Below are 17,550 nucleotides of genomic sequence, written 5' to 3' on the forward strand. Positions count from 1 at the left end.
CAGCGTGTCCAGCCTTGCCAGCCCCCTTTTTGCCTAGGCTCCAGCTCTTGCAGTCAGTCCTCGTTTTGATGCTTGCCAGCATGGCTGAGAAGGAAACATCCTTGTTAGTGTCTCAGTTGGGCTGCAGGTCACATCCTCAATTTCTAACACAGTTAGGAGGTACTTCTCAAGGCGTTTTGACAGCTTGGTGCTGTGTGCCATCTGGAGTCGTAGAATCAAGCAGGTTGGAAGAGAGCTCCAAGCTCAGCCAGCCCAACCTAGCACCCAGCCCTGCCCAACCAACCAGACCATGGCACTAAGTGCCCCAGCCAGGCTTGGCCTCAACACCTCCAGCCACAGCCACTCCACCACCTCCCTGGGCAGCCCATTCCAATGCCAATCACTCTCTCTGACAACAACTTCCTCCTAACATCCAGCCTCAACCTGCCCTGGCACAGCTTGAGGCTGTGTCCCTTTCTTCTGTTGCTGGCTGCCTGGCAGCAGAGCCCAACCCCACCTGGCCACAGCCTCCCTGCAGTCAGCGGCAGACAGCAATGAGCTCTGCCCTGAGCCTCCTCTGCTGCAGGCTGCACACCCCCAGCTCCCTCAGCCTCCCTTGTCCTGCAGCCCACACTGTTCCTGAGCCAGCCCAGGATGCCATTGGCTCTGCTGCCCACCTGGGCACACTGCTGCCTCATCTTCAGCTACTCTCTACCAGCACCCCCAGGTCCCTTTCTTCCTGACTGATTCTATGACCTTCTCTCACCCAGTGTGGGGCTATTTGCAGCTGCCATTGCCTTCAGTAAAGATCTCATCCAAGAATGTAAGAAATCAGAGGAACTTCACCTGGCCACTTGTGTAACTCTTTAATTAACAAGTGCCTTTAGCTCTCACCATGGTTTGGAGGAGGTTGGTGACTCCTAGGCTGCCTTTGTGCTTGATGCTGTCAGTTGCAATGGATAAAAAATTCTAGGCTGAGGCCAATTGATTATTTCTCAGAAGCTGTGAGATTAACTCAGTGCCCTGGTGAGGAGGGGAGCTTCTTTCCTGTATGATCCAGTGAGTTCTCTGGGACCAGGGAAGGCTCTCACACCTCTGGGTATAGTTTCAATGCTTTATTACAGCTTCAACACTAAAACCATCAGGAGAAAGGTACATACACAGTAATTATGGCTCAGCTGCCACAGCCTTAGGGAGAAACTACAGTGCTGAAAGGGCATGAGGAGCAATCCCAAGCAGCTCTGTTGAGCAGAGGGCAGGCTACACTCCCCCTGTCCCCCTGGCCAGCACAGCTCCTGAGATGGGTGGATAGCAGAGCTGGTTGGCTGCTGGCTCAGGAGGTAGCTTCCCCAGCAGGAGCCACCTCGTCGTGGTGGTAAGGCTGGTGCTGCTCCAGCTCCCCACCCATGCTCCTGGCTCATATGTGACATGTGTCCAGTGCTTCCCAGAACTCTGAACCAAGGAGAACCAAGCTCCTTTATTTTGGCATCTCTTGGCTCCCATCTTTCCCTACTGCTCGCTTGCGTAGCTGCAAGCCCTGCTTCCCCCGGGGAACCTGGTGGTTGTTGGCTCGTTTGACCTCTGATCACACACAGGCCAACTCTTCCCTCTTACACTGCATTAACTGGGAAAAGAGGAATCTCTGGAAAACGACTGCCAATGCTTTGCTGGCTTTGTTTTACCCAGTGTTCAACGCCCTCGTGTCCTTCTGCATCCGGGACCTCTTCCGCTACGTGCAGAAGCTTCTCTTCCCAAAGGCCCCCAAGAACAAACAGAAGTAAGTCTGAGGGGATTGGAGCTCTACAAGCAAGAGAAAGCTGCTTGGGAGGGGGAGTTCAGAACTGCAAGTTGGCTGGGAAGCTGGGTAACAAAGCTGGTGGAGGGTCTAGAGAACAAGCCCTGTGAGGAGCAGCTGGAGGAGCTGGGGTTGTTCAGCCTGGAGAAAAGGAGGCTGAGGGGAGAGAGAGACCTGGTTCTCTACAGCTCCCTGAAAGGAGGCTGGAGCCAGGTGGGGGTTGGTCCCTTCTCCCAGATAACAAGTGATAGGACAAGAAGAAAAGGCCTCACGTTGTACCAAGGGAGGTTTAGGTTGGATGTGAGAAACAATTTCTTCTCCAAAGGGTTGTCAGGAGTCCCCATCTCTGGAGGGGTTTCAGAGTCATGTAGGTGTGGCACTGAGGGACGTGGTTTAGTAGTGGACTTGGCAGTGTTGGACCCCTCAGTTTGAGGAGGACCTCAGGGAACTGCTTGAAAGAGTCCAGCACAGAGCCACAAAGCTGCTGCAGGCAGTGGAAAGTCTCCCTGTGAGGCCAGGCTGAGGGAGCTGGGGCTGGGAGCACAGGAGCCTGATTGCTGCTGATGAAGGTGGGCAGGGCAGTGTGGAGAGGATGCAGCCAGGCTCTGCTCAGGGATGGCCAGTGGCAGGACAAGGGGCACTGGGGGCAAGCTGGAGCAGAGGAGGCTCTGTGGGAACAAAAGGGAAGAGTTTTCCACTGTGAGGGTGCTGGAGCCCTGGATCAGGCTGCCCAGAGAGGTTGTGGAGGTGGAGACATTCAGAACCCACCTGGATGTGTTCCTGTCTGACCTGCCCTGGGTGCTCCTGCTCTGGCAGGGGGATTGGACTGGATGCTCTCTTGAGATCCCTTCCAACCCCTAACGTTCTGTGATAATGGAGACTCACTCCTCACAGAGTTGTTACTTCTTGCTTGGCCAGCAGTTGTGTAACCTGAGCTAGGTTGTATGATTCTGCTCTGGTGGGGGGGTTGGACTTGACCTCTCTGGGTTCCCTTCCAAGCCCTGGCATTCTCTGACCCTGTGAACTCACTGTGCTGCTGAAATCTTAAAACCAAACCCAATTCTTGCTCACTTCCAGGATGGTTCTGCCTTCCACCAGCCCACTTTGGAGCAAGCTGCGCCTGGATGTAAAAGCTTACCTGAGCTCCACCATAAGAGTAAGAATTTTCTGCACCTGGGGGTCAGTTTGTGCCTCTCTGGGCTTTTTGTTCAGGGTGTTTTGGACTGAGACAGGTGAGGGTTGAGTCTGGACACAGCACTGCTCAAAGGAGAGCTCAACCATCAAAGAGATGATTAACAGAGCAGGAAATAATGTAGCTGATTTGTCCCTTTAAAAAGGCAATTGCTCAGTCTGAGGGTGACTTTCTGGTCAGCACAGCACTTGGGAATCTGAGGAGTTGGTTCTGTGCTGGGCTGCAGCCAGAGCAGTGTGGGCAGCAGGGCAAGGGAGGGGATTCTGCCCCTTGGCTCTGCTCTCCTCAGACCCCACCTGCAGTCCTGGGTGCAGTTCTGGAACCTCCAACACAAGCAGGACATGGAAGTGTTGGAGCCAGTGCAGAGGAGGCCACCAAGATGCTGAGAGGGCTGCAGCAGCTCTGCTCTGAGGACAGGCTGAGAGAGTTGGGGCTGTGCAGCCTGGAGAGGAGAAGGCTTGGAGGAGACCTTGGAGTGGCCTTCCAGGATCTGAAGGGAGCTCCAGGAGGGCTGGGGAGGGACTATTGACAAGGTCTGGTAATGAGAGGATGAGGAAGAATGGGTTTGAAGTGGCAGAGGGGAGATTGGAAGAGGATGTGCGGAAAGGGTTCTGTGCAGTGAGGGTGCTGAGACACTGGCACAGGTTGAGGGTGGTGAGACACTGGCACAGGTTTCCTAGGGAGGTTGTGGAGCACAGAAGCACCCAATGAGATCTGTGATCCCATTGGGTGCTTCTGTGCTCCACAACCTTCCTGGAGGTGCTCAAGGCCAGGTTGGAAGAGATCTTGAGCAACCTGTTCTAGTGAGAGGTGTCCCTGCCTATGGCAGGAGGGTTGGAACTGGCTGAGCTTTAAGATCCTTTCCAACCTTAACCATTCTATACTTCTATGGTGGAGAATGAATAGGATTGCTGAGACTGCAGCAGGCAGAAGCAGGCTTGAAGCCTTGGGCAGCTGAGCTTGGTGCCCATCAAGTTCCCTGCCTTGATTTGGAAGTATTTGGTCTACCAACTGATTGGGCTGGGAATGGGTAGGCTGTGAAGAAGGGCTGGGTTGATATGCTGGCAGTTCTTTCTGCCTTCATTTGTCTGACAAATGAATGTTTAATGGGCTTTAAATGAGTTTGCAGTGCTCTGCTTCTGCATTCTGCACCTTGAATTCAGTTTTTTGGCACTGTAATCTTATCACTGCCTGTAAGAAACACTAAGGAGATGTTAAAACACTAAGTAGATGTTGGTAATCTGGAGAGGTGGGCACAAGCCAACCTCAGGAGGTTCAACAAGACCAAGTGCAAGGTCCTGCAGCTGGGTCGAGGCAATGCCAAGCACCAATCCAGGCTGGGCAGTGCCAAGCTGGAGAGCAGCCCTGAGGAGAGGGACTTGGGGGTGCTGCTGGAGGAGAAGCTCAGCAGGAGCCAGCAGTGTGCACTTGCAGCCCAGAAAGCCAAGCAGAGCCTGGGCTGCAGCAGCAGCAGTGTGGCCAGCAGGGCCAGGGTGGTGATTCTCCTGCTCTGCTCTGCTGAGACCCCACCTGGAGTACTGCATCCAGCTCTGGAGCCCCTGGGACAAGAGGAATGTGGAGATGCTGGAGAGTGTCCAGAGCAGGGCCAGGAGGATGCTCAGAGGCTGCAGCAGCTCTGCTGTGAGCACAGCCTGAAAGAGTTGGGGCTGTGCAGGCTGGAGCAGAGGAGGCTCCCAGGTGACCTTTTTGTGGCCTTCCAGCATCTGAAGTAGGCTACAAAATAGCTGGGGAGGGACCCTCTTAGGCCATCAGGGAGGGACAGGAGTGGGGGGACTGGAGCAAAGCTGGAGGTGGGGAGAGTGAGGCTGGAGGTGAGGAGGAAGTTGTTGAGCAGGAGAGTGGTGAGAGGCTGGAATGGGTTGCTCAGGGAGGTGGTTGAGGCCCCATGGCTGGAGGTGTTTGAGGCCAGGCTGGCTGAGGCTGTGTGCAGCCTGCTCTAGGGTAGGGTGTCCCTGGGCATGGCAGGGGGGTTGGAACTGACTGCTCCTTGTGGTTCCTTCCAACCCTGCCTGATTCTATGATTCTCATCTCACCTACCCCATCTCCAGCTATGATGCTGCTCCATCCCACAGGGATATGCCATGGGGATATCCCACCCATCCCAAACTGCTGCTCTCTGGTGTTTCAGAGGCAGATAATGGATTGTTTCTGAAGGAAATTCCTGCTCCCAGTTCGGTTTTTGGTTGTTTTTGAGGTACCCTCATCCTGCCTCCTTGAATTTCAAACAGTAAACCCAAACAACATGGCAATACTCCTGCAGAAGCTGAGGGAAGGAGATGTAAGGGAAGTGCTGATGTCTCTTAGCTGTGAGCTGGCAGAATGACTTAGCAGAAAGAGCCTTCTGATCAAGAGGGCTTCCCCCCCCAACCCAGAGTCATGGTGCTTCCTGCCAGCAGCAGAGGATTGCAGCAGCCAAGGAGAAGCTGGCAGTGCAGTGCCAGTGAAGCAAACCCTGCCCCTGTGCTCTCTGGCAGCCTCTGCCTTTCACTACAGCATTTCTCTAACCTGTTTCCTCAGAAACAGCTTCTTCTCATTTTGGTGTGGAAAGGGACTTTGCAAAGGGAGGCCTGCCCACCTCAGAATCTTTGCAGTGCAAGGGGGAGAACCAGGAGGAAAGGTGAAAAGGGGAAGAAAATGCTTCTGCTTCCAGCCATTGGGATTGCAGGCAGGAGGGGCTGGCCCTGCATCAGGCAGGAGGTCTCTTGAGCTGAAGAGACTTTAGGCTCACTGTTGTCTTCAGTGAGAAACTGCAAATGTCTCTGGGTTTGGCTGCAGGTGAGCTGAGCAAGCTGGAAATGCAGAGATGCTGTTTCTTAACTGTCTGACCCCTTCCTTGAGCTAATCTCTTGACACCCAACAGTATTCCAGCTTCCCATTAAATCCTAATGGAACCCAGTAAGGTCCCACCTAGCTCAGAAGGTCTTCTTCCAAGGTTTGTGTAGACTAAAGGTGCCTACATCATAGAACCAAGAAGGTTGGAAGAGAGCTCCAAGCTCAGCCAGCCCAACCTAGCACCCAGCCCTGCCCAGCCAACCAGACCATGGCACTAAGTGCCCCAGCCAGGCTTGGCTTCAACACCTCCAGCCACAGCCACTCCACCACCTCCCTGGGCAGCCCATTCCAATGCCAATCACTCTCTCTGACAGGAACTTCCTAACAACATCCAGCCTGAACCTGCCCTGGCACAGCTTGAGGCTGTGTCCCCTTCTTCTGTTGCTGGTTACCAGGCTGAGGAGGAATGAGTTTGAAGTGGCAGAGGGGAGATTGAAAGTGGATGTTAGGTTCTTTGCAGTCAGGGTGGTGAGACACTGGGGCAGGTTTCCCAGGGAGGTTGTGGAGCACAGAAGCACCCAATGTGATCAAAGATCCCATTCTGTGCTTCTGTGCTCCACAGCCTCCCTGGAGGTGCTCAGGACCAGGCTGGATGAGGCCTTGAGCAACCTGTTCTAGTGGGAGGTGTCCCTGCCTATGGCAGGGGGGTTGGAACTGGATGAGCTTTGAGCTCCCTTTCAACCTAAACCATTCCATGATTCCAGTCACAGAAACCCTTGTGGATGGCTAGACACAGGTGCTGTGAGGGGTAAGGGAAGAGGTGCTGAGGGCTGCACACTAAAAAGGATGATCCTTTGTTCTCCTCCCCCAGCTCCTGTCTTCTTTAACAGAAGCCTCAGTGGGAGCAGCAGTCCTTCAGCATGTCAGCTGCATCGTGCCTTATTACCTGTCCTTCCCAAAGCAGTGCCGTGTCCTTCTCAAGGTAAGGTGGCATTTGGACCTCGGGCACTGCCTTCACCCCCTCAGATGAACATCTCATGGTAGTGGGACTGCACCCCCTGACAGTTCAGTTGCTTGTCCTCCTCTCTCCTCTTGGTCCTGGCGAGGTCTCCTGCTCTTGCAGACCTAGGTGAGGTGAAGTGGGTGTGTGGCACTGGCTGCTAATCCCTGGTAGAGTGGCATGGAGGGAGGAGGGATGGGGGAGGGAGAGGAGAGAAGCGGGGAGGGAGGAGGGATGGGGGAGGGAGAGGAGAGAAGACGGGAGGGAGGAGGGATGGGGGAGGAAGAGGAAGGAGAGAAGAGAAGCGGGGGAGGAAGGATGGGGAAGGAAGGGGAAGAAGAGGAGAGAAGGGGGGAGGGAGGAAGGATGAGGGAGGAAGGGGAAGGAGAGGAGAGAAGGGGGGAGGGAGGAAGGATGGGGGAGGGAGGGGAAGGAGAGGAGAGAAGGGGGAGGGAGGAAGGATGAGGGAGGAAGGGGAAGGAGAGGAGAGAAGGGGGGAGGGAGGAAGGATGGGGGAGGAAGGGGAAGGAGAGGAGAGAAGGGGGGAGGGAGGAAGGATGGGGGAGGGAGGGGAAGGAGAGGAGAGAAGGGGGAGGGAGGAAGGATGAGGGAGGAAGGGGAAGGAGAGGAGAGAAGGGGGGAGGGAGGAAGGATGGGGGAGGGAGGGGAAGGAGAGGAGAGAAGGGGGAGGGAGGAAGGATGGGGGAGGGGGGGGAGGGAGGGAAGGGAGAGGGGGGAGGAAGGAAGGAGGGGAAGGAAGAGGACGGGGGCGGGGTGAGGGAGGAAGGAGCGGAGAGGGATAGGAGAGAAGGGGGAAGGGGGGAGGGAAGGAGGGAAGCGTTGTGGGGAAGTGTCTGCTCGTCGCTGGCGGATGGAGTAGCAGCCTGCAGTCCCTGCTAGTATTTCACTGTGGAGCTGGGGGTGGAATATTTTAGCAGCAACTTAGTCACAACTGCTGAGCGCTTAGGAACAACAAAGGAGGTGTGAAAGAGCAGGAGAGGGCAGCGGTGACGGTGAAAAGCTGCCACAGAGCAGGGCAGTGAGGCTGGGAGCCCTTTGCCCGGGGTGCCCGGGGGTGGGAGAGAGGCTGGGCAGCACCTCCGAGGGTGCAGCAAGCTGCTCACCGCTGGAGCAGGGAGGTTGCAGTAGGTATTACCCAGCCCTGCTGCTGAACTCTGTCGCAGTTGATAGTTTTGGACAGTTTCCCGAGTGTGGGAACAACAACCTTGCCTTTTGTGTGGTCTCCCAGCTAGAGTGTGAGGACAGAGTGGCTGCCACTGAATGTGTGCCAGCACAGCCTGGCACCTTGGTGGCTGCTTCCTCCTCACTTGATTGTCTTTTTAGGTGTGCAAGAGGGAGACTGAAGCCTGCCTGCAGGAAAAGGAGCTTTGTGCCCCTCTCCTTAGCTGTGTCTCTGTGTGTTTCATTCCAGCAAGCTATCAGCCTGTGGAGCACAGGGGAGGAGACAGTCAGGGTGCTGGCCTTCCTGGTGCTGAACAAGATCTGTCGCTACAAGAAGGACTTGTACCTCAGCCCCCTGCTCAAGGTGAGCCTGGGACTTGCTGTGCTCTGCAGCTCTTCTCTCTCTCTGAAGAGCTTACAGCATGAGCTGCTAGGCAGAGCAGCTGCTGGAGATGATGCTGGCTGCTGAGAGAACAAACCTCACTCTGTGTCCAGAGAAGGGAAATGAAGGTCTGGTGAGGATCCACTGAGAGAACTGAGCTTTAGCCTGGAGAAGAGGTGGCTGAGGGGGAGGCCTCGCTGCTCTCTAGGGCTCCCTGAAAGGAGGTTGCAATGAGGTGGGGGTTGGACTTCTCTCTCTAGCATCAGGTGACAGGGCAAGAGGAATGGCCAGAAATTGTTCCAGGGGAGGCTTAGATTGGAGGTTAGGAACAATATCTTTGCTGCAGGAGTGGTCAGGGGTTGGAACAGACTGCCCAGGGAGGTGGTGGAGTCCCCAGCCCTGCAGGAACTCGGGATACCTGTGGCCTTGGCACTTAGAATCATGGAATCAGTCAGAGTTGGAAGGGACCACAAGGATCATCTATTTCCACCCCCCTTGCTGTGGGCAGGGACACTTCGTAGAACCAAGCAGGTTGGAAGAGAGCTCCAAGCTCAGCCAGCCCAGCCTAGCACCCAGCCCTGCCCAACCAACCAGACCATGGCACTAAGTGCCCCAGCCAGGCTTGGCTGCAACACCTCCAGGCACAGCCACTCCACCACCTCCCTGGGCAGCCCATTCCAATGCCAATCACTCTCTCTGACAACAACTTCCTCCTGACATCCAGCTTGACCCTGCCCTGGCACAGCTTGAGGCTGTGTCCCCTTCTTCTGTTGCTTGTTGCCTGGCAGCAGAGCCCAACCCCACCTGGCTACAGCCTCCCTGCAGGCAGCTGCAGACAGCAATGAGCTCTGCCCTGAGCCTCCTCTGCTGCAGGCTGCACACCCCCAGCTCCCTCAGCCTCTCCTCACAGGGCTGTGCTCCAGGCCCCTCCCCAGCCTTGCTGCCCTTCTCCAAACACCTTCCAGCACCTCAACATCTCTCTTCAATTCAGGAGCCCAGAACTGGACGCAGCACTCCAGGGGTGGCCTGAGCAGTGCTGAGCAGAGGGGCACAAGAACCTCCCTTGTCCTGCTGCCCACACTGCTCCTGAGCCAGCCCAGGATGCCATTGGCTCTGCTGCCCACCTGGGCACACTGCTCCTGAGCCAGCCCAGATGCCTTTGGTGTACCACTTCACACTAGGTCATCCTTGGCACATGTTTTATTGGTCACAGTGGCGCTGGGTTGATGACTGGACTCGATCTTAGAGGCTTTATCCAACTGAAACAACTCTGAGAGAAGGGTTTTGGGTTTTATTTTAATTCAGGTTGCTGGGGTTGTGTCTCTTTTGCACAGCAAATGTACATTGCCTTTGTGAAGAACTCCAGATTCACCTCTCCCAACGCCCTGCCCATGATCACCTTCATGCAGCGCACGCTGGCGGAGATGTACGCCCTGGACACGCAGACCTCCTACCAGCATGCCTTCATCTACATCCGCCAGCTTGCCATCCACCTGCGCAGTGCCATGACCATCAAGAAGAAGGTAGGTGCCCCTCAGGCTGGCAGGAGGGTCTCTGCTTTCCTCAGACCCCACCTGCAGTCCTCTGTGCAGTTCTGGAACCCCCAACACAAGCAGGACATGGAAGTGTTGGAGCCAGGCCAGAGGAGGCCACCAAGATGCTGAGAGGGCTGCAGCAGCTCTGCTGTGAGCACAGGCTGAGAGAGTTGGGGCTGTGCAGCCTGGAGAAGAGAAGGCTTGGAGGAGACCTTGGAGTGGCCTTGCAGGATCTGAAGGGGGCTCCAGGAGGGCTGGGGAGGGACTATTGACAAGGTCTGGTGATGAAGGCAATGAAGGTGGGGAGGGGCCTGGAGCACAGCCCTGTGAGGAGAGGCTGAGGGAGCTGGGGGGGTGCAGCCTGCAGCAGAGGAGGCTCAGGGCAGAGCTCATTGCTGCCTGCAGCTCCCTGGAGGGAGGCTGTAGCCAGGTGGGGTTTGGCTCCTCTGCCAGGCAAGCAGCAACAGAAGAAGGGGACACAGCCTCAAGCTGTGCCAGGGCAGGTTCAGGAGGAAGTTGTTGTCAGAGTGATTGGCACTGGAATGGGCTGCCCAGGGAGGTGGTGGAGTGGCTGTGGCTGGAGGTGTTGAAGCCAAGCCTGGCTGGGGCACTTAGTGCCATGGTCTGGTTGGTTGGGCAGGGCTGGGTGCTGGGTTGGGCTGGCTGAGCTTGGAGCTCTCTTCCAACCTGCTTGCTTTTATGACAGGATGAGGAGGAAGGGGTTTAAGCTGGCAGAGGGCAGGTTGAGAGTGGAGATGAGGAAGAAGCTCTTTGCAGTGAGGGTGGTGAGACACTGACACAGGTTGCCTATGGAGGTTGTGGTGCACAGAATGATCTTTGATCACATTCTCTGATTCTGTGCTCCACAGCCTCCCTGGAGGTGTTCAAAGCTTGTCTGGCACATTTCAGAACATGCTGAGGAATCTTTTGGCAGGGGCTGGGAGCTTCAGAGCTCACCTCTTAGTTCTCTGTAGAATTAAAGGAACTAAAGAAAACACAGGCAAGGTGGGAGGCACTTTTGTCTCGCCCCAGCTTGTGCTTTCCACCCTCTGCCTTGGGCACCTTTTTCCACTCTGAAATTGCTGTTTGCTACCTGTGCTACAGAGTCATAGAATGGTTTGGGTTGGTAGGGACCTTAAGGATCATTCTGTTCCAATCCCCTGCCATGGCCAAGGACACCTCCCATCAGATGAGGTTGCTCAAAGCCTCATCCAGCCTGGTCTTAAACGCTTCCAGGAGTGAGACATCCACAGCCTCCCTGGGCAACCTGTTCCAGTGTCTCACCACCCTCAAAGTCAGGAACTTCTTCCTAATGTCCAACCTAAATCTCCCCTCTAGTTTCAAACCACTGCTCCTTGTCCTATCACCACAGACCCTTATGGAAAGTCCCTGACCAGCTTTCTTGCAGGCCCCTTCAAGCATTGGAAGGCTGCTCTAAGGTCTCCCCAGATGCTGAACAGACTCCTTCAGCCTGTCCCAGTGCTCCAGCCCTCTCATCATGATCATTCTGTGATCATCTCTGTGGCCTCCTCTGGACTCTGACCAGCAGTTTCATATCCTCCTTGTATTAGAGGTGTCAGAAGCTGGGTGGCAGTTTGGCCTCTCTCCTGTCCATGCTGTCACAAACCCTGCAGGTAAAGAAGCTTAGGGCTCACCCTGGTGTGTGGATATTTTCCAGTGTAGTCCATGCTGTTTAGAGGACTTAGCTGAACAAAGCAGCTCAGACTTTTTGGAAGCAGCTCTGATTCCAGCCCTGTCCAGTCTGACCTGGGGAATTTGAGTCTAATGGCTAATCCTGGCTTTGCTTGTGTTTAGCAAACCAGACCCCCTCTAGATTAGCCTCTCCCAAACATGGCAGGATTGGTGACCACTTAAATCTTCTGCCTGTTCAGCCATGGGGATAAATGAAGTCTGGGCTGCATGTGCCCTGATTGGATTGCACTGGCTTCTTACACCCTTGCTGCTGGCCCAGACAAGAGCTAAATCCACTCCATGTCACAGCTGGGGAGGGTTGTAGGGACTTGACAATTAGACAGCAGCAAGACCAAAATGTCCAAATCCAAGCAATAAGCCAATTAATTTCAATTGAGCAGTGGGTGGGTGGTGGAAGATGATTACAGGAGCAGCCTGCTTATGTGCTCTGTGCAAGAGAAACTGAGGACAGAGCTGCTTGATACATCCCAGTGACCTGGGGAGAGCTGGCAGAGCTCTACCATCCAGCTGTGGCTGAAACCCATGCTGCAGGGTTTGCTCTGGTGGCTGCAATTGGCACTTGCTGTCCTTGTTTTCAAGCCTTGCACATTTTGCTCCGTCCATGCAGAAGAGGAGATGAGCTGAGCCTTGAAAGTCACTAAGAACAAACCCAGGCACCTTGAGTGCATTCTCCTAAATTCTTGGTGCAGAGGGGAACACATGGACCTGCAGAGCTCATTGGAGAGGATGCCCTTCAGGGACACTGCACTCCTCTAGGCCTTGAACCTGTCACTGTGAGCTCCTCAAGCATGTGGCTGAGGCAGCTGGGGCTTGCCCACACCTCCTGCAGAAGTGGTGCAGTGCTTAACTCACCCCCACCCGTGCTGCTGGGCCAGCCTGAGGTGTGCTGCTAGGTGCTGCCTGTTGGTTTTAGTCTTGGGGGGAAAAAAGGAATTGGCCCTTCCTAAGTCTTCTCCAGAAGCCAGGAGCAGTGCCAGGTTGATCATTTGGTCCTAGGAGCATCCTGGAAGTGAGCACTGCTGCTGCCTTCCAGAGTTAGTGGGGTGGTGGTTAAAGGGCTTTGGGTTTATACAGCTGAGGCAAGTCTCGAGTGGAAAGGACAAACTGCCACATAACTCAAACTGTGCAGCAAGGGCAAATCCAGATGGATTTCTTGCTGGCTTGAACTTGTAGTGTAGCTTCACACACCCTTTTTTTTTTCCCTGTCTGGGTCTGCAGAGGCCAGAAGGATGTCAGAGTGGGGGTGGAGATTTTCCAGCCTTTCTACCAAGGACTGGAGCACTGCATCCAGCTCTGGAGCCCTCAGCACAAGGAAGATGTGGATCTAATGGAGAGAGTCCAGAGGAGGAGCACAAAGATGATCCTAGGGGGCTGGGAGCATCTGGACTGTGAGGACAGGCTGTGGGAGCTGAGATTGTTCAGCCTGGAGAAGAGAAGGCTCCAGGGAGACCTTAGAGCTGCTTTCCAGTACCTGAGTGGGCTATAAGAGAGCTGCAGGGACAGGGTATGAGGCAGTGGTTTGAAATGAGAGAAGAACAGGTTTAGATTGGATGTGAGGAACAAGTTCTGCACCCTGAGGCTGGTGGAACAGTGCAGGAGGTTGCCCAGGGAGTTGGTGGAGGATCATTTATGCAGTATCCCTGGAGATATTCAAGGTCAGTCTGGATGAGGCTCTGAGCAGCCTGCTGTAGTGGAGTATGTCCCTGCTGCCTGCAGAGGGCTTGGTCTGGATGCCCTTTGGAGGTCCTTTCCAACCCCAAAGCACTCTGAGACTGTGTCAGGAGCTGTGGGTGAATAGAACAGTGAAAGGTTTCCCAAGGCTTGGCCACGTCCCCCCATCTGCTGTGAGCTGGGTCATTAAATCATTCCCCTCAAATGAGCCATGCTTGGGAGCAAAAGCAGCCTGGGAGCTGCTCATTATTTCCTCCAAGGCACTAACTGGCACCAAACCAGAGCACTGCCAGTGCAACATCTGAGCCTGCTGGGTGCTGCCACAGCCTCTAGCGTCAAAGCAGCAGCCCAGAACGTTAGGGACTCCTCTCTGAGCAGTTCCCAATCTCCTCTGGGAGGAGGCCTGAAGAGAAACCAGAGCAAGCTGCTCTCAAATGCCACATCTTGAGGTTTGTGCCTGTGTTGTTGCATTTTTCTGCAGGAGAACTTCCAGTCTGTTTATAACTGGCAGTACATCCACTGCCTGTACTTCTGGTGTCGGGTCCTCAGCACCATCTACCCCAGTGAGGTCATGGAGCCCTTGATCTACCCTTTGACACAGGTCATCATTGGCTGCATCAAGTAAGTGGGATTGGTTTGGGGTTGGTTTAATCGTTTTTAAACTGTACTTCTTTCTCCTGGTGTGCCAGAGCCCCAGCCAAGGGATGTTCTGGGCTTGGGTTTTAACCTGGCTCTGGAAGGAAAGGGCTGAGAGCTGCTTTTGGTTGGAATGTTCCAGCCAGAGATGCATTCTGAGCACTGCTGTGTTGAAGTGGTGTTGGTTATGCTTTCCTAGGCTAAATCCTCTGTAGGACAGAAGTTGTTTGTCAGTCTGAATAGCCTGGACAGGTGATCCTTGTGAAGTGCATCATGAAAAGTGAATCCAGCAGCTCTAGGGAGGTTCTCCTTCTGCTCTGCTCTGCCCCAAGGAGACCACACCTGCAATATTGTGACTTGTTTTGGGCTCTCCAGTTCAAGAGGGGGATCTGTTGGAGGCTGTAAGGATGGCTGGGGGACATGAACATGTGGTTGATTGGACAGGGCTGGGTGCTAGGTTGGACTGGATGATCTTGGAGGTCTCTCCAACCTGCTTGGTTCTATGTCTCTATGATACTCTGATCTCTGCTATGAAGAAATGCTAAGAGACCTGAACTATTTAGTCTTGAGAGGAGAAGGCTGAGAAGGGATTTGATCAATGTCTAGAAGTATCTGAGGGGTGGGTGTGAAGATGAAGGTGCCAGGCTCTGTTTGGTGGTGCCCAGTGACAGACAAGGAACAAGGGGTGCAAGCTGGAACCCAGAAGGTTCCACCTCAGTGTAAGGAGAAACTTCTTTACCGTGAGGGTGCTAGAGCCCTGGAGCAGGCTGCCCAGAGAGGTTGTGGAGTCTCCTCCTCTGGAAGCTTTCCAAACCCTTCTGGATGCATTCCTGTGCAGCCTGTCCTAGGTGCTCCTGCTCTGGCAAGGGGGGGTTTGGAGTTGATGATCTCTGGAGGTTCCTTCTGACCCCTAACATTCTGTGTTTCTAGTTCTATGAAGTGGCAAGTTAAAGATGTGCTGACTTGCCTCAGGACCTACTGCCAACGTTGTAGACTCAAGTCAGCATCTCCAGCTCAGTAGATGCAGGCAGAAGATGCATTTTTGGGGGGTGCATGTTTGTTAGACCTTGAAGAACTGGGCCAGGTTGCTGGCTTCAGTGTCCCCTGCGAGGGTTTCTGCCTCTTTTCCCATCAGTTTATGGAGGAATTCTTTTTTTGTCCTGCTGCTGTCAGTAATGAGCACTGAGGGAGTTTCTGAAACCCTGTTAGCTCTGTTAACCACATTCTCAGCTTCAAACCAGCGTCTCCCTGCTCTTGACCAGCTCCCAAGTGGTGCTGGAGATAAGCAGATGGAAGCGCTGGGTAGGCTCTGCATACATCCCTGCTCCCATCCCCCAGCTGCACAGCCTGCTGCTCACTGCTCCTTGTACATCTGGGGGCTAATCCTGGCAGTTTCCTACCTGTCCAGGCAGATAAATGAGCTTTCTGGGGGCAAGGAAAGGTGAGGCTCAGGGGGAGCAGGAAATAGGATTTGCTGGCATCTATGATGGACAGGGCTGCTGGGCGTCGGGTCCAGTGGCTCTCTGACACAGCTCTGAAGATTAATATGAGTGCTGATCAATAACTGAGGAGTGGGGGGCAAGAGGATGGGGCCAGACTCTTCTCAGTGGTGCCCAGAGGTAGGATGTGGGGCAGCAGGTGCCTGGAATCCAGCAGGTTCCACCTGAACAGGAGGGTGCTGGAGGCCTGCGGCAGGCTGCCCAGGGAGGTTGTGGAGTTGCTCTGCGTGTCCCTGACCAGATGATGGGGCAGGAGGCTGTGGCCGTCTGCAATGCCTCCTTCCACTCTTGCTGATGCGGTGCTGCGCTCTGGGCTGCATGCAGAGGGTGCTGGTGCTGGGAGGAGCCCTCCCTTCCCCACTGCCTTCAGCACCGGGAGGTGGCGCCGAGCTCCAGCGCAAGGACCCGGCGCTGGCTGTGTGTGTCTGTCGGTGAGGCCATGGTCAGCTGCTGGTGCCACCTCATGGCCTGGTGTGCCAGGGGAACGCGGAGAAACCACCATCCTACCACAGGCTTCTTGATCTAGGAGTGACCAGGGCAGCATTTGGAAAGTGGAGTAAGAAACCTGGAAGAGGAGGATGGGCTGCCAAAAATCGAGGTCTCTCCTGCTTCCCTTGCACCCTCCTCTTGCTCTCCAGCAGATAAAATGTAGTGAAACTCTTTTTAATGATAGATAATTCAGAGGTGAAGCAACTCCTGGTGTGCCTCTGAGTTCCCTGTGCTCAAAAAGAGGTCTGTGATGCTGGGAAGAGCCTGGTTGCTGGGTTGGCTGGGGAGCTGCTGTGTAGCAAGGAGTGCTGCTGCTGCTCTCCCACACGGGTGGGATCTTAAGTTCTGCACCATGAGAGTGGTGGAACACTGCAACAGGTTGCCCAGGGAGGGAATTGAGGCCCAAAGTGAACCTCAGCAAGGCTCTGAACCTGATCTAGTTGGGGGGATGTCCCTGCTGACTGCAGGGGGGTTGGATGGGATGGCCCTTGGAGGTCCCTTCCAACCTAAGCCATTGTATGATTCCAAGAGGCAGTGATGAGAAGAGTCTGAGATGAAACATGCAGCCAGGCAGAGAGGGAGCTGGGGGTGCTGGGAGAGAGGAGCTGAACAGGAGGCAGCAGTGTGCCCAGGTGGGCAGCAGAGCCAATGGCATCCTGGGCTGGCTCAGGAGCAGTGTGGGCAGCAGGACAAGGGAGGTTCTTGTGCCCCTGTGCTCAGCACTGCTCAGGCCACCCCTTGAGTGCTGTGTCCAGTTCTGGGCTCCTGAATTGAAGAGAGATGTTGAGGTGCTGGAAGGTGTTTGGAGAAGGGCAGCAAGGCTGGGGAGGGGCCTGGAGCACAGCCCTGTGAGGAGAGGCTGAGGGAGCTGGGGGTGTGCAGCCTGCAGCAGAGGAGGCTCAGGGCAGAGCTCATTGCTGTCTGCAGCTGCCCAAAGGGAGGCTGTAGCCAGGTGGGGTTGGGCTCTGCTGCCAGTCAGCCAGGGACAGAAGAAGGGGACACAGCCTGAAGCTGTGCCAGGGCAGGTCTAGGCTGGATGGTGTTAGGAAGTTGTTGTCAGAGAGAGTGATTGGCATTGGAATGGGCTGCCCAGGGAGGTGGTGGAGTCTGTGTGCCTGGAGGTGTTGAAGCCAAGCCTGGCTGGGGCACTTAGTGCCATGGTCTGGTTGGTTGGGCAGGGCTGGGTGCTAGGTTGGGCTGGCTGAGCTTGGGGCTCTCTTCCAACCTGCCTGATTCTGAGTGAGTTTGAGCCCTGTGCCTACACCCTGGAGTAAGCACTGAGGAGCTCCCTGGGCAGAGCCTGGCCCCAGCTGCTGGTTTGCATTCCCTGGGCTGTGCTGCCGCCGCGGGGAGGCTGCTGCAGGTCGTTGCGTCGCCGCCGCACGCTCGCAAATTAATGGCCTTGGTTTACAGTAAATCCATGCCCTTAACAGGTTTATTCCTTGATCAATTAATTCCTGAGAATGGTTTTCGTCATCTCCACTGGTGCCAGAGCAGGGCTGCAGAGCAGATTTATTCCTGTAATGGATCCAGTGATAATTATTTTGCTATTTGGGAGGGGGAGTTGCAGGTGATTTATGGTGCCTGCTCGAGCCATTTATTACTTCTTTTTGCTCTCCTGGATTCTTCTGCAAGCTCTTTGGGGAGGGGAGGGGTTCATTTATCAGACCTGAGCCTGTTATCT

At 54.9% G+C, this 17,550-nt stretch overlaps 1 protein-coding gene across 4 annotated transcripts in view; it reads left to right on the forward strand.

Annotated features, from left to right (window-relative positions):
- The window catches only part of NOC2L (NOC2 like nucleolar associated transcriptional repressor), a 51,632-nt gene that overhangs the window by 4,285 nt on the left and 29,797 nt on the right, over positions 1 to 17,550 (forward strand). For all 4 annotated transcript variants that reach the window (XM_064172019.1, XM_064172020.1, XM_064172016.1 and 1 more), the window contains exons 6-11: positions 1,666 to 1,756; positions 2,852 to 2,930; positions 6,631 to 6,741; positions 8,192 to 8,305; positions 9,658 to 9,846; positions 13,724 to 13,863. In XM_064172019.1, coding sequence (XP_064028089.1) covers positions 1,666 to 1,756; positions 2,852 to 2,930; positions 6,631 to 6,741; positions 8,192 to 8,305; positions 9,658 to 9,846; positions 13,724 to 13,863 — 724 coding nt within the window. The remainder of the gene's footprint in view (positions 1 to 1,665; positions 1,757 to 2,851; positions 2,931 to 6,630; positions 6,742 to 8,191; positions 8,306 to 9,657; positions 9,847 to 13,723; positions 13,864 to 17,550) is intronic.

The sequence above is a fragment of the Pogoniulus pusillus genome, chromosome 36, assembly GCF_015220805.1.
Source record: "Pogoniulus pusillus isolate bPogPus1 chromosome 36, bPogPus1.pri, whole genome shotgun sequence".
NCBI classification, from domain to species: domain Eukaryota; kingdom Metazoa; phylum Chordata; class Aves; order Piciformes; family Lybiidae; genus Pogoniulus; species Pogoniulus pusillus.